A 16762-nucleotide genomic window follows, 5' to 3' on the forward strand; every position below is an offset into this window, starting at 1 on the left:
ACAGATGATCATCTCAAATACCCAAATTATGCTTATAATACATACATAACACACACAAGCATTTTCAAGGTTCAAGCATCAAAACAAAAGTCCTTAACTTAATACAGCTTTAAGTTTCTATTTTATTTTATTTTTCGGAGCAAAAAATAATGTCTTACATTTTTACCGTGATTTACAGATGACACCAACTAAAATGTCATTCACTTTAACAATAGATCATAATCCAAAAAATCTTGTCAGGCAGAATATATTAATGGACATTTAAAAAAAAAAAAAAATTCATGCATTAAATTGAGAAATTCTACATAATTATTACTATTTTCATTATTGTTATTGTAAGTATATAGGTAAATTTTGATTGTTTTTGTTAAACTATTGTAACCAATATATTAAAATATTGTAATCGTAATAATAGTTTATTTTGCCGTGAATATAGCCATTTGTGCATATATGATGTTAAATCATAAATGTGTTAATATCATTCTTTGCCACTATCCTTCAAACCACTAGGTTTTACTCATTTGCCTGCAAAATGTTTTAATTTAAAATATAATTAAATTTAGTATGGTCACATAAGTATGTTGTTTAATTTTTGCACATGTTACGCTGAATGACGATGAAACATTATTTCACCCATATTTAAAAAAAAAAAAAAAAATCACAAGTTATTTGAAGCATTAACGTAGACTCTTGCATTTAATATGCATGCTATGTATATAAAAACACTTTAGTGAATAGAATTTGATGCAAACGTCTTTGATTAAACTCATGAGGTTATATGAGATGGGTCAGTGTTTACCTGTTTAAACTGTACAGCAGTTCTCTGTTCTTAACATTGCTCTTATTGTCTCTATGGCTCTGTAATAGTGCCTCTATTTTTACTCTCCCTGTCCTCATCTATTTCTCTTTCCCTTCATTTTTTCCTGCTCATTCTCTCCACGTGTCTCCAGCTGTCTGTGGTGTTGGCTGCTCTCCAGGAATGGGCAGATGGCTCTGTAATTGGGAATGCATCTCTCTCTCTCTCCGTTTCTCTCTTTATTTCTTTCTTGTGTTCATGCATCTCCTTCGTTCTCTCGTCTTCTATTTCATTTTGTTTATTTACGAACATTTTATGTGGTTCTTTTCTTTTAATTTCTCCATCATTGACATCAGATCGCTGGTGCATCGCTTGTTTTTGACCCCTTTGTTGTGTTTAATTGGCTTGTAATTTGGTCGCATGTTCATTTATATTAACACCCTTTCACGGCTAGACAGGCGTGCATTGTTGTTTCTTTTGTTTTAGCGAATAGCAAAGTATACTGTGTTTTCACGTCTTGCCTTTGTGTGAAAACTAAAGATGTTCAGAAAAAATCTCAATGGTGGATCGCCTGAACAACTAGTCATATTAAGAAAACCCTGTTTAATCAAATGTGCTTCACATCAAACACATTATTATAAAAAAAAAAAAAAAAAAAGGTTGATGGAGAATGCAACAAAATGCTAGTTGGTAATGTAATTGTGCAACAATTCAACATTTTAAAATGGTGTGTATTTTTTATATATATATATATATATATATATATATATGTGTATATATATATATATATATATATATATATATATATATATATATATATGTGTATATGTATATGTGTGTGTGTATATATATATATGTATGTATGTATATGTATATATATGTGTATATGTGTATATATATATATATATATATATATATATATATATATATATATATATATATATATATATATATATATATATATATATATATGTGTATATGTATATGTGTGTGTGTATATATATATATATATATATATATATATATATATATATATATATATATATATATATATATATATATACACACACACATATACATATACACATATATATATATATATATAGTATACATTTAAGTAAACAATAATATTTAAATAAAATGAAATTTTATTTAATAAATAAAAAATAATAATAAAATGAACTAACATGTTTAAAAATTCTAACAAGTTTCCATTTTATTTACTAAAATGACTAAATAAAATAAAAATACATATCTTAAATAAAATTGTAACATTTAAGTTGCTATTTTATTAAAAAGTATATTAAATAAACAATTATATATGTGTGTGTTTGTGTATACATATACATACATTTTTCAAAAAAAAAAAGAAATGGTTACGTTTTTACCATTTTATTAAAAAAAATTTTTTGCTACATGTATTTTGTATATATGACAACAGAAATGGTGACTAAACAACACAGGTGACTCTAGCTATATAGAAATTAATATTTTAATAAAACGGTAGCTGTAAATATCATAGATTTATTTTATAAAATTGTGAAGTACAGCTTCTTGACTGGAAAATATTTAAATATATAAATATGTATTATTTGTTTTTTTTTTTATTATAAATTAAGTATATAGTATTAGCATATATTAAAATGTGTAAATGGCAAAATTGATGGAAACTCGCCATTGAAATGTCAAAGTTATTTTGGGGACTGCTTGCGGTTCCTCTTGTCTGCTATATGTTGTGGTTTTCGGTGGGTTATTTTGGACTTTCCCTTGAGTCAGGGTTCGTTTTCTGATGAATGTTTCCTAATTTATTACACATGCACACATACTGCGGCTAAAGCAGAACCGCGTCTTCTGGACGATCAGATGACGTTGGTGGGCTCTGCATCACATTCCCATGACCTGAATCCCAGCTTTGGTTTCTTCTGTCTGGCAGGTTTATCCCGGTTCTACCGGTGAGGACTATAACCCGGATGGCAACGGATACCCCGGATCCAAAGCTGGAAACCTTTATCCAGGCTCTTTCTGGCCAGGTATGTGCACAGATAATGATGGCTGGTTTCTGATTTGTTGGTTATATTAGTAATATTGTAAACTTGCCATTGCATCACCTAAAATATTTTTAGAGTGTTTTCTGCCTTTTTTATTTGTATTGCACCATGTATTTTGCGTAAACATTTCATATTTATTATGTTTCTTGTATTAAGTTAGTGGAAATCTTTTTTTTTTTTTTTTTTTTACCATATTTTCACCCTATGTTAGCAGTAGACATTCAGAATGGACTTTGCAATCAAGCATATTTGGTCCAGATTGCATCTTTCAATTCATATTAGAGCAAAAACTTAAATATTAAATTAGATATAAAATATAATAACTTATTATATATAAACAAGTTTTATCTCATGTATTCTTTTGCAGTAATTTGTTGGTGATATTAGTAAAATATATTATAAATTGCACATTGCATCACCTAAAATAATTGTGACATTTTGCATTTAAAAGTATTTTTCTGCCTTTTTTTTAAACTGCATTGCAACACATATTTTGTGTAAAAAGTTCATATTTTCAAATTTTCTTTTAATTTAATGGATTTTTTAATTTATTAATTTTTAACCCTACATTCACCCTATTTTAGAAGTAGACATTTAAAATAGACTTTGCAATCAAGCATATTTGGTACATATTGTGTGTTTCGATTCATGTTAGAGCAAATACATAAATATTTAGATATATATCCAATATAAAAAAGCTGTGCAAAACAGCTGGAGCTAAGAATGCTGCATTGGTCACTTCACGTAATCACCGGTGCTCTTTGGATATTTGGAGGTAAATGTCAAACCGAGAGGATGAAATACTCAAGGCACTCGTGTAGTAAAAATAAAAAGCCTTTAATTAGCTGGGCTAAATCATTAAAAGTGCAGGCTTCATAGTCTTCTTCAGGACACAAATCAATTGTTCAAACAAGTGTTCTTAAATCATTAGTAAGCAATACAGATGGTTAATCAATGGGAGTGGCTAGAGCTTTCCTCGTTGTACAAAACATACCAATATTCAAGAGAGAAAAAAAACTCAATCATTATTTATTAAAAAAGCTGTAATTATAAAAAAAACATTCATTTTGTGGTCAAATAGTTGTGCAATGTGATAAAATATTCTAGTTTTATATCTTTCGTATCACTGTGCTCTTATATAAAATAGTTTAAACTCAGTATTTCATGTCTATTTATTTGATTATTTCATGATAAGTGGCCGTGTAATAAGCGGAGTAATGTAGCAGTAATTTTACAGTAAATCTTACGACCGATTTCTTTGGATTACATGTTTTGATGAGTTTTTTTTTGTGTTGTTTTGGTTTCTCAGATGGGCTTCCGGATCATTGGGGACCGTCTGGTTATTCTCCTGTCATGAGTAACTCTCCTCACATCGGTCACCCGGCCCCGTTCCCCTCCATGAGCACACAGGTGAGCCCAGCGCTTGTGTGTGTGTGTGTGTGGTATAAATACAATCATGTGACACCCTATTGAATTTCATGTTTTTTTCTTATCAGGACATAATAAAAAAAAAAAAAAACTGGTTCTTTTCTAGGTTCTAAGTTAGGACACCCTTACTGTTAACATATGAATTAAGAGGGTATATTGCAGTCAGGCCTTTGAGTAACTGATCATCAGCAAGAGTGAGCATCTCTATAAAAGCAGATGTTTTGGCAGTTTGCTGGTCTGGAGCCTTCAGGTGTGTGTTAACACAATGCCAAGGTAAGACGTCAGCAATGATCTTAGAGAAGCAATTGTTGCTGCCTACAATCTGGCAAGAGTAATACAGCCATTTCCAAACAATCTGAAGTCCATCATTCAACAGTGAGGAAGTTAATTCACAAGTGGAAGACACTCAAAACAGACACCAATCCTCCCAGGAGTGGACATCCTAGGAATTTCACCCCAACATCAGGCCGTGTAATGCTCAGAGAAATGGCGGACAACCAAGAACTTCATCGCAGGCTCCACAGGCCTCAGTTAACTTGTTAAATTATAAAATTCATGACAGTATGGTTAGAAAAATATGGGACAAGTATGGCATGTTTGGAAGGCTTGCCAGAGAAAAAAAAAAGCCTCTTCTATAAAAAAGCACGGCAGCACAGTTTAGGTTTGCAAAGTTGCATCTGAACAAACCAAACCGTAAGACTTCTAGAACAATGTCCTTTGAACAGATGAGACCAAAGTGGAGATGTTTGGCCATAATGCACAGTGGCACGTTTGGTGAAAACCTAAAGAGCATATCAGCACAAACACCTCAAACTAAAAGTCACACATGCTGGTGGAGGGCTGATGATTTTGGGCTTGTTTTGTAGCCTTCATCAAACCCAAAACTGATAGTCGTTTGTGTCAGGCTGGAGAGAAAGGTATTGTAATAATGTAAATTTGTGAAAAATAGTGCGATTCTCGAACCACCGAGCATGAGAGCATGTTCTAGTACACCCCCAAAACAAAATCAATACTTTGTAAAAGAGCATAATAGGACCCCTTTAATCAAATAATGACACGGTGTGATATGTCATGTGATATTGTTCATCCGAGGCTTTAATTCCAAATGTAAACACTTTCCAAGGACCAGATAATTTTTTATTATCTCCTGATACAGAAAACTATGGAATTCAATAGGGTGTCCTAACATTTTCACATGACTGTATGTGTGTGTGTATATGAATGTGTATATGTATGTATGGCTAAATTTACAGTATTTATGGTAACACTATAGTATTTATACAGTATTTATGGTCCCTTGCCAGACGTGTCAAAGGTTTTATGTTTGAGTGTGTATGTGCATATATACACACACACACACATACATACATGCATGCACATAGATGGTTGGAGATCAGACGTTTAATAATTTCAAACGGCTTAGTTGTCTGATCAGTTATGATCTCAGATTCATTTGATTAAAAAATAGCTTCTGATGACCTCATCTGGATATTTTTTTTCCTTTCTGATGAGCCAGAGACCATAGAAGAAATGCATTATATTACCGCAGACCTTCATGTGGAAAAGCAATTAAACATTCCTGATGTTGAACCTGCTCTTTTTCAGTGTCTCAATTACTTTTCGGCTGTACCAGAGCTGCATGATAGATACCATAACATGTTTGCCACGTGCTCGTGAGTAATGGTGTGTGTGTGTGTGTCGCCTGCAGAAGCGGCAGCCTTTGCCCCTGTCGCCGCAGAACTACCCTCTGCACGGGAGCGAGGTCAACTTACCCACCAGCTTCCACCCAGCCTCGGCTGGATATGGTGTTCCCAACCACACGCCGCCCATCAGCAGCTCAGACAGCATCATGGGTAAGACTCTCCACCCTGACGCGACCACAAACCAGAGCTTCACTGCTGCGACCTGCTCTCGTTTCAGTGCGTCTGAGTAACACATTCACCTGTAAACACAGCTTCATTCTCTGTTCACAGTCAGCAGAGCTGGAAACGCAGGCAGCTCTGGCGCAGAGATCGGGAAAGCGCTCGCTTCGGTGAGTGAGTCATTTACAATTTAATGTGGTGATAAACGCCCTGGTAGACCATTTTTCAGAGGCTAGATATCACTAGTCGAGTAACCAGTGGCTGATATGGCTGATCATTTTGAGATATGACTTAATTACGAATTTATTGTATTTTTTGTTTATTCTAAACATCTTTGGAACTGCATGGAGGCTTGGGGAAAATTTGTCAAACACCGATATCAAATTGGCTAATTATCTACTGGTAAATCAATTTTGCTTATAAAGGTTGTGGAAAATTCAGAATTTAATAATTGGCTCATGTTTTATTAATAATTGTGAATTATTACGCACAATGCCACACAGGATGTTGAATTGGAATAATAGGAAGAGGAATTTCCTGGTGCAATTCTGTGACTAAACATATAATTGGATTCATTAATCAGAAGTTATTTGATCATGCATATTTCTTCAGTAATAAACTAGTGTGGTGATTTTTATTTAAATGTTATGAAAGTTTTTATTTTTAGATTTTCCATACTTTTACATTATTTGTTTTTAAATGTTTATTTTGTTTTTATAAATTATTTCAGTTTTAGAAAATGTTATTAATTCAACTTAAATTTAAAAATGATAAATGTTGCCTTGGAAACTAACTGAATTTTTTTTTTTTTTTTTTTTTTTTTTTGGTTAAAAGTAATTGTTATTAAATACTTTTTTTACACAAATTAAAATTTATTTTTACTAATTTTTTCAACTGATGACATATATATATATATATATATATATATATATATATACACAGTGCCCTCCATAAGTATTGGAAGAGTAAAGACAAAATTGGTCTGTTGGCTGTGGAGTCAAGACATTTGCAAATATGATTAAAAGATGAATATGAGACAAAACTACAGAATGTCACATTTTATTATTAGCCGTTTCAACACATAGATGTTTTACCAAATAAAAAGAGCAGCACTTTTAGAGTTCATCCCTCTATCTGATGTGAGCATAAGTATTGGGACAGTTGAATATAAGACAGATATTAAAGATTACTCTTCTGGCTAACCTTTGTGCTTTTTTGCAAACTCTAATCTTGCCTTTCTATGTTTGGTGCTGGTCAGAGGTTTGCATCTTGCTGTGTAGCATCTGTAATTCAATGCAAGTTTCTCTATATGGATATTGATCATAAATATGTGATTATTTCTGGAATTACTCCATGTGCTATGATGGAATGTGGATGGGTGATTCATACTGAAAAATGTATTAAAAATACAATTTACTGATAAACACAACAATTACATATCTCTTTCAGCTCAACCCTCTGACTTAATATTGTCTCTTGTGATTTATAGATATATCCCTCTGACAATAACAGCAACAGCTACTCCCCGAGTCCTTCCACTCCTGTGGGCTCTCCTTCAAATGTTGCTGGTGGGTTTCCTGAAGGTTCTTGTCTTGCAAACAGCTCTGTAGTGCCATCTGCTGTGTGATTGCTCTGATGCCTCCACACACGAGGCGTTATTGACTCCTGTGTTTGTGTTTTCAGCTTCTGCATCTCAGTGGCCCAAAGGCTCCTCTCAGCCCGCGCCGTCACCTGGTTTTGAGCCCGGACTGCAGGCGCTGGTACGTTCCTTTGCATCACCATAGAGCAGAAAAACTAGAGATTAAATACACTTTTAAACTGGAGATTTTACTGTGATATTGCACATGAAATATGCATGTATTGTATTCATAGAAACATCAAATGATATTCTAAAATGATATTTGAAGTCCTCACATAGGATCGTGCTTTTATTTAGTAAGTTAGTTTCACTTTAAGGTTCCAGATGTAAGAACAGTTATTTTACACTTAAACATGCATAACTCTCCAATCAATATATGTACAACTTATAATAAATATAATTAAGATATATAATAATAATAATGTCTTCACATAACATAGATAATTTCCATAATTTCATCTGATATTTATGATCAATGTCCAGTATCCACATAGAAACGTTATAAATATAGAAATACTTTTACTTGTGTATTTCATTGTATTTAACTGTATGTATTAACTTTCACTTTATGGTTTCAGAATAATATATTATATAAACAATTCTTCAAATTTTGTCAGTGTTTCTTTTTATAAACCGTGTTGAACCGTTTTGTTCTGCTGAACCATGGTTTTATAGTTTAAAAAAAAAAAGAGAATTTTTGTTATTTGAAATAAAATAATCGTTAACTGTATCGAAACTTTTTATTTCAGCTAGTTTCCATGGCAACATTTCTCATTTTAATTTAGTTTACCTACGAAAATAACTAAAACTGAAATAAATGAATAAACTATATAGACGTATAAAAACATACTAAAGATAAAAACATACAAAAATGAATGAAACTTGACATTTCAAATGAAAACAGAAAATATAAAGTATATAAAAACTGATTCAAAAATATGGTACAATCTCAATGATATTAAAATAACACTCCTGAACAGCAAAATTAAAATGTTGTTTTGTATTATAATGGTTTTAAACTGCATTTATAGAAATGTCTAATCAGTTGATAAACAATGTGTTCTACATTTGAGAGAACAAATAGTCATAATTAACTTTTTTTAGTCTCACAGAAATAACGTTGATTGCCAAATCTCTGTTGCAAACTCTCTCTTGTTGTGCATTTGATGAACTTTGTCAGCTTGAGTGATTTGTGGTTTTTGCAGACTAAGATGGATGACCGTCTGGGTGAAGCGCTGCATGTGTTGAGTCGTCATGCGGTGGGTGCAGACATGCACAGTTTACTGAGCGCAGCTGTCTCTGGACATCCGGCTGGTGCAGCGGCCCTGGGCTCCATCAGTCAGGCCTTCGGGCTCGCCAGCCGTCTGCCAGGCCTGGTGAGTGTTTCCAACCCCAGCCTGCTTAGGGCCCTGTGAAATCGCCTTGATTTTTTCCTGAATCTTGTTTTAAAAGGTTTTTTATTATTTTAATATGTTCCTTGAGGTTTACTTACAGTGTTAATAGTTTTTTGCACATAAAAATAAATGTGGAAAAATTATTTTCAACCTCTGTCTAAAATGACCTGTTTTTAAGTTTGTTTTTTTTGCTCCCAAATTGTTTTATTTTTTCACAGATTGTTAATTTTTTTTTAAAGTGTTATGAATTCAGATCATTAGACTTCCTTATTGATTATTAAAAATGTAATGATAATAGTGCCCTAATAATTTGTGCATTATTTTTTCAGTGTTGTCACGTTTAAATTTTTCTGGATTATGTGTTTTATGATTTAATACAAATTTATTATCAAAACGGGTGGTAATCAAATGAATGCATTTAACAGTTAATAATGTGTTACATTTGTAACAATAAAAGTGCCCTATGAAATAGACATTAGACACATTTCACTAAATTTAGTTGAGAACTGTCAACAATTAACTGCCATCAAAATTAAATTTCATTTTGCTATTCAGCAAGACAATGTAATGACAATTTATATTGACAATTTGAATGTATTGTTTATAATGTGTGTGTATATATATATATATATATATATATATATATATATATATATATATATATATATATATATATATATATATATATATATATATATATATATATATATATATATATATATATATATATATATATATATATAGTGTTGACGCGTTTTGGGTGTTTAACTGTAAATTATCTCTGATTGCATTGTGAATTCCAGTATTTTCTGTTTTTTAATTGTTTGATAACATTTTAAAAATCATAAAGGATGTCTAATAAATTGAAATAATAGAACTTTAGCAATTAAATTTTTTTATTAAAATTGTGACAATAATAATGCTTTTGAATGCCCCCAGAAATTCTGTTTGTGATTTAATACAAATTTATTATCAAAAATATTGGTAAACAAATGAATGCATAAAACTTCAACAGTCTTTAAAAATGTAAGAAAATGAAATTTGAATAATTTATTTTCTTGGGCAAACAACATACATTTATTGTTTAAATCAAAACATGGTCAAACAAACTGTGACACTTCTTAATGTTTAAATAAAGGGTATTATTATAATTTTTTTATTACGTTGAGTAGTCCATTTCACTGTACAATAGTTATTAAACTGTACTTATTTTGGCGGGTTGTAGTAAAGGCCTGTGAGTTTCTCTGTGTATCTGATGAACATATTCTTAAGTGAAATGGTGAAATGCTGGTAAAGTGACTCTCAGAGCAGCTCATATGGAGTGAGAAGGCAGATGAGTGTACACTATCAGCATATATTAACCATCTCTGCTCTTTCCTCTAGATGTCAAATCACAGTGATGATGCCGCAGGTTTACCACAGTCCAGTGCTCTGCTGCAGGGACACCACGCCCCCCATCAGGCCCCGCCCACTTCCCAGTCCGACGCCTTTACCAGTCAGTGCTGCTTTTTGAGTTTTAATGCTCATTTCATGACATTTGATTGATTGAGATTCATAACTGATGTGCTTTGTGCAGGTATTTTAGCAGACAAGCATGCAAAATGTATTTGTATCATGCATGCTTTTCAGACTTATATAGTATTTCTGTGGCTCAAACATGGTGCTAGAAACACTAAGTTCATAGCTTCTGTTCTCACGGAGTGCATGAACCCATAAAATGCATACCTTGAATTAGGGATGTAAGGATTACCGATTTGACGATAAATCATGAGAAAATTTCCCACGGTTAGTTTTACAGTTTCATATTTTAACTATCATTAAAATATATTATTATAACTATTCGATTACTGTGATTTGAACAACTCACGGTAAATAAATAGGGTAAACGTACTTAAGCTCACCAAAATCTACATTGAGACATTTTTAGTGCAACAAGATATTGGTTTCATTACAAAAAGTTGTTAAAATAAAATATTAATCTCTCACACAAATATTTAATTTTATTTTAAATGACAAAAGCATTTCAATTAAGATATACATCATTAAATTCAAAAAGTCTGGCTGTGCTTAATGGATACATTTTTGTACCCTTTAAGCACACCCCTGTTCCCATTAAGCTCACATCATGTTTTATTAAAAATGTTTATTTTAAGAATAATAAATTTTAAAGAGTAAATGTAAAAATATATTTTTTTGAAAGTACAAGTCAATCACAAAAAAACAGAACACTAAAATCAAGCAACAAGGCATTCAAGTCGATCAGTAATATATTCATAATGTAGTGCCACAGTGAAACATCTATACTAGTACACGTTCAGCTAAGTAACACATTCAAAAATCACAAACCAATAAGCATTTCATTCATGGGGATGAACACAGAAACTATCCTCATTATGAAACCTCTTATTAAATGGATGTCTATTTATCACGATTTTTATACACGATTTTTGCCCCGATTTTCCACAGATTTCCAGCCTTTAGAAGTTGCTAGTTACCAAAGATCAGAGCCAGTCTGCAGATTTGAGTCGACAGAATCCACATAAAGTGACAACCATCAGTTAATATTTAAAGTCTGTTTATGAAGTATTTACATAGACGTTCAATGTGGAAGAGCTTAAAGAGATAACACTGAGCTTAATTGGAGCAGCAACAATTTTTAATAAATTTAATGTAATATTTATTAAAATTACAGGATTTGTGCTAAATAAATAGTCTAGGTCATGCATTAAGTTCATATTTTAATATGAACAACTATTATTAACAATATCTATGAAATTATACTTCTTATTGTTGTCACGCTGAAGCTGTGTGATTTTCATAGTAGTGCACCCTTTAAGCTCCCCTTAAAATAATATGAAATCTTTAAAAATTACAGCACTGTAAAACCACAGACCAGCAATAAACTGTCGATTTATAATATTATGGATGTAAAAGTACAAGCCGGTAATGCCTGTGAAGTAATATATTAGTAATATTATTATATTATATATAAAGTTATTGTTTTAGTGATTATGCAAACAAAAATAATTTTATTTGTTGTTTGTTGATTTTTAAATATAAAACTTGGTGATTTATGTGTCGGTACTTTTACAACCCCAGCACATTTTAGCAACACCGTGATAATACTGATAACCGTGATCATTTTGGTCACTATAATCATGATAAGAACTTTTCATACCAATGCAAGTCGCTTTGGATGAAAGCATCTGCCAAATGCATAACAACCAGAAATCAAACACATCACCTTTTAAAGAATTACAGGATGATTTCACAGTGCTGTTGTCGCACAGTGTGATCAGCGTTTTCTGCTGCTAATCTCATCTTGTTTTTGTCTGTCAGGTCTTTCTCTGCCTCACTCCTCTCACTCATCTGGCTCCGAAGTAAAGCGGGAAGATAAGGATGACGATGAGAACCTGTCTATTGCAGATAAATCAGAAGATGAGAAGAAAGACGGAAAAAGCCACACGCGAACGAGGTACTTGCCGCTCCGCAAACCTTCATTTAATCCCAGGACAAATACATATACAGTACTGGTCAAAAGTTTGGAATAATTAAGATTTTTTTTAAATGTTTTTAAGAAGTCTCTTATACTCACCAAGGCTGCAGTTATTTGACCAAAAAACAGTAATGTTGTGAATTATTGTATTTTAAAATAACTTTTCTATATGATTATATGTTAAAATGTAATTTATTTGTATTTTCAGCATCATTACTCCAGTTTTCAGTGTCACATGATCTTCAGAAATCATTCTAATATACTGATTTACTGCTCAACAAACATTTCTGACTATTATCAATGTTGAACACAGTTGTGCTGCTCAATATTTCTGTGGAAACCGTGATATATTCAGGATTCACAGATGAATAGAAAGTTCAAAAGAACAGCATTTATTTGAGATGGAAATCTTTTGTAACATTATAATTGTCTTCAATTTCACTTGCTCAAGTGAATAAAAGTTTTAATATATTTTCCCCAAACTTTTGACTGATTAATGTATCATGATTTCTACAAAAACAAGCAACATGAACTTTCAACGTGTTTCTTGAGCAGCAAATCAGCAAATTAGAATGATTTCTGAAGGATCGTGTGACGCTGAATGGTGCTGAAAATTCAGCTTTGATCACAGCAATAAATTACATGTTACAATATATTCACATAGAAAACACTTATTTTAATTTGCAATAATATTTCACAATATTACTGATTTTACTATATTTTTGATCAAATAAATGCAGCCTTGGTGAGCAGAAGAAACTACTTCTTTTAAAAAGTCATAATTATTCCAAACGTTTGACTGCTAGTTAAGTTGCATCAGTAAACACTCAATATACTCGACATTCCCACCTCCAGCAGCTTCTGATTGGTCTATTTTAAAACCTTGACGTGAGGTATGCGTCGTTCCCTGTCAGTGTGCCCTGATTGTTTTGCCTGTAACCCCTCCCTTTGTTCCTCTGACCCATGAAGTCAAGACGAGGAAGAAGATGACGAGGACTTGCCGATTGAGGTGAAGGCGGAGCGGGAGAAAGAGCGGCGCGTGGCCAATAACGCCCGTGAGCGTTTGCGTGTTCGCGACATCAACGAGGCCTTCAAAGAGCTGGGCCGCATGTGCCAGCTGCACATGAACAATGAGAAACCTCAGACCAAACTGCTCGTCCTTCACCAGGCCGTAAACGTTATTCTCAACCTGGAGCAGCAAGTGCGAGGTCAGTGTGTGCGGCTGACCTCCGATCAGTGCTCAGACACCGCAGAGATTCGTCTGTGGTTGAGACACCTGAATGGGTGCAAGGGGAGGAGGACGGATTTGTTGGTTGGAGATATTAAATGCGTGATTGATAAATGCATATGCATCTAGGTTCAATACAAGTTAAATTATTTTAAGGCAAGACACTACAAGCAAAAATTCACTTGCTAGTTTAGATTTTGGGCCATTTGGCTTTTCGTAACGCGTTTCAGCCTAGTGGAAGGAAAACACGTGAAATGCACATTTGAGTGTTTATTTTATCAAACTTTTGTCTATTACAAAAATCTATGTAGATTTTAATTACAAAACATATCTTTTAAAAGTTTTTTTCTCCACTTTAGCAGCACTTACATGCACCAAAACTTAGGGTTTTATTCCTCTCTATATTCTGAAGGCTTTTACTGAGGCGTTTGTTCATATATCATTCACATTGATTTATATAAAATATTATTCCTAAAACATGGCGAAAATGCTTATCTTTAAAGGCTTTGATGGGTTTTTTCTCCACTTCAGCAGCACTTGCATACACCAAAACTTAGGGTTTTATTCCTATCTATATTCTGAAGGATTTTACTGAAGCGTTTGTTCATATATCATTCACATTGATTTATATAAAATATTATTCCTAAAACATGGCGAAAATGCTTATCTTTAAAGGCTTTGATGGGTTTTTTCTCCACTTCAGCAGCACTTGCATACACCAAAACTTAGGGTTTTATTCCTATCTATATTCTGAAGGCTTTTACTGAGGCGTTTGTTCATATATCATTCACATTGATTTATAGAACATTTTATTCCTAAAACATGGCGAAAATGCTTATCTTTAAAGGCTTTGATGGGGTTTTTCTCCACTTCAGCAGCACTTGCATACACCAAAACTTAGGGTTTTATTCCTATCTATATTCTGAAGGATTTTACTGAAGCGTTTGTTCATATATCATTCACATTGATTTATATAAAATATTATTCCTAAAACATGGCGAAAATGCTTATCTTTAAAGGCTTTGATGGGTTTTTTCTCCACTTCAGCAGCACTTGCATACACCAAAACTTAGGGTTTTATTCCTATCTATATTCTAAAGGCTTTTACCGAGGGGTTTGTTCATATATCATTCACTCTGATTTATAGAACATTTTATTCCTAAAACATGGCGAAAATGCTTATCTTTAAAGGCTTTGATGGGGTTTTTTCTCCACTTCAGCAGCACTTGCATACACCAAAACTTAGGGTTTTATTCCTATCTATATTCTAAAGGCTTTTACCGAGGGGTTTGTTCATATCATTCACTCTGATTTATAGAACATTTTATTCCTAAAACATGGCGAAAATGCTTATCTTTAAAGGCTTTGATGGGTTTTTTCTCCACTTCAGCAGCACTTGCATACACCAAAACTTAGGGTTTTATTCCTATCTATATTCTGAAGGCTTTTACCAAGGGGTTTGTTCATATATCATTCACACGGATTTATAGAACATTTTATTCCTAAAAACATGGTGAAAATTTAATAGTTTTCTGTCTGTTGACAGCATTTTACTGATTTATGGAGTGATTAAAAAGAGAAATCCAAAATCCTCTCTGTATAAACCTAATATGTCGACAGAATCAAACAATAATTTTGAACCTGACTTTATCCAATGTTCAGAAAAATGTATGCAAATTAGTGCATCTTTAATTAGATAATGCCTCATTTGCGTATTTAAACATAACATTTCAGAAAACTTGATGTAATTAATCAACTGGGGAAGTATGGTGAAGTTGTTTTACACTATTCACATGTGGTGTCTTGCCTTAAAATAAGCCCTAGAAACAGCCTAGCAACACCCTGACAACCAGCCGAGTTGCATTTAACTCAAGAATATTTCCTTTTAATAGTATCTTAAGTTATTAAAATGTAAATATATATTGTTAAAATATGTAAGTTAGTAATTTATCTTGGTGGTAATTCTTTCGAGATGCATTATGTAGTATGTTACGTAAGCCTCCTGCCTCCCCGTGGCCCACACAGGTGTCTGTTTAGGGTGATTGTGGGACTGTCTGCCCTTTCTGTAACTGTGCATGTGTTTCTGTCTGTCATCTCATGTTTAGCACTCGTCCCTTCCTGTTTTCTGTTCATCTCACCTGCTTGCAAGATTCATGCAACTAACAGACTCAGATTAAAGCTAGTTAGAATAGTTACAGGTATAAATGTAAATTGTCATTTACTCACTCTAGGAAAGTTTTGAAGAATGTTAGAGTGAATGTTCAATGACTGTCAACCCAAAAAAAGCATCATAAGAGTATCCTAAATGTCTTGTGCACCTTCTTCTCAAGTCTTGTGTTTTGTTTGGGAGACAGACATGACTTTAAAGGCTGGGACACACCAAGGCGACAAAAGCCAACGGTGACTGCAAACTAACACGTGTGTTCTGCGCCTGCATGAGAGGAATTAGCTGTCTATATTAGCAGCTATCAATAGTATGTATTCGTCATTTAAAAGGAGTAACTGAAACAAGGATGTAAAATGTAAAGGAAATGTAAACAAAGCAGCGCTGGCTTATCATTTTGAATATCAGTTATGTTGATAACTTTCTTAATTTGAAATGGCTCATGTTGTTATGAAAATATTTGCATATTGGAATGCTTGGGAAAGATCACGTAAAATTAGAACAGCCTTCTTGTCTGTGCTGCCTTCACTTACTCGTTTTCATCGCTTTTGCTTTAATTCTCCTGCACGGACCCTTTCCCTAAACTGAGCATCCAATCAGAGTTTTCACTTGCGCCGACGGCCCTGATGCCAATTGTGACCCTTGACCACAAAACCAGTCATAAGGGTCATTTTTCATGATCTGAAAGCTGCATAAATAATCTTTCC

General features: G+C 32.9%; 1 protein-coding gene across 2 annotated transcripts in view; it reads left to right on the forward strand.

The window, feature by feature from the left end:
- Positions 1-16762, forward strand: part of tcf3a (transcription factor 3a) — a 46457-nt gene that overhangs the window by 21628 nt on the left and 8067 nt on the right. Inside the window, exons 9-18 of one of the 2 annotated variants that reach the window (XM_079379117.1) lie at positions 2730-2826; positions 4154-4254; positions 5981-6125; positions 6246-6304; positions 7624-7702; positions 7818-7894; positions 8979-9149; positions 10551-10662; positions 12507-12642; positions 13633-13871. In XM_079379117.1, coding sequence (XP_079235243.1) covers positions 2730-2826; positions 4154-4254; positions 5981-6125; positions 6246-6304; positions 7624-7702; positions 7818-7894; positions 8979-9149; positions 10551-10662; positions 12507-12642; positions 13633-13871 — 1216 coding nt within the window. The remainder of the gene's footprint in view (positions 1-2729; positions 2827-4153; positions 4255-5980; positions 6126-6245; positions 6305-7623; positions 7703-7817; positions 7895-8978; positions 9150-10550; positions 10663-12506; positions 12643-13632; positions 13872-16762) is intronic. The other variant, XM_079379118.1, reaches the window with a different exon arrangement.

This window comes from Barbus barbus, assembly GCF_936440315.1.
Source record: "Barbus barbus genome assembly, chromosome: 26".
Taxonomy (NCBI): domain Eukaryota; kingdom Metazoa; phylum Chordata; class Actinopteri; order Cypriniformes; family Cyprinidae; genus Barbus; species Barbus barbus.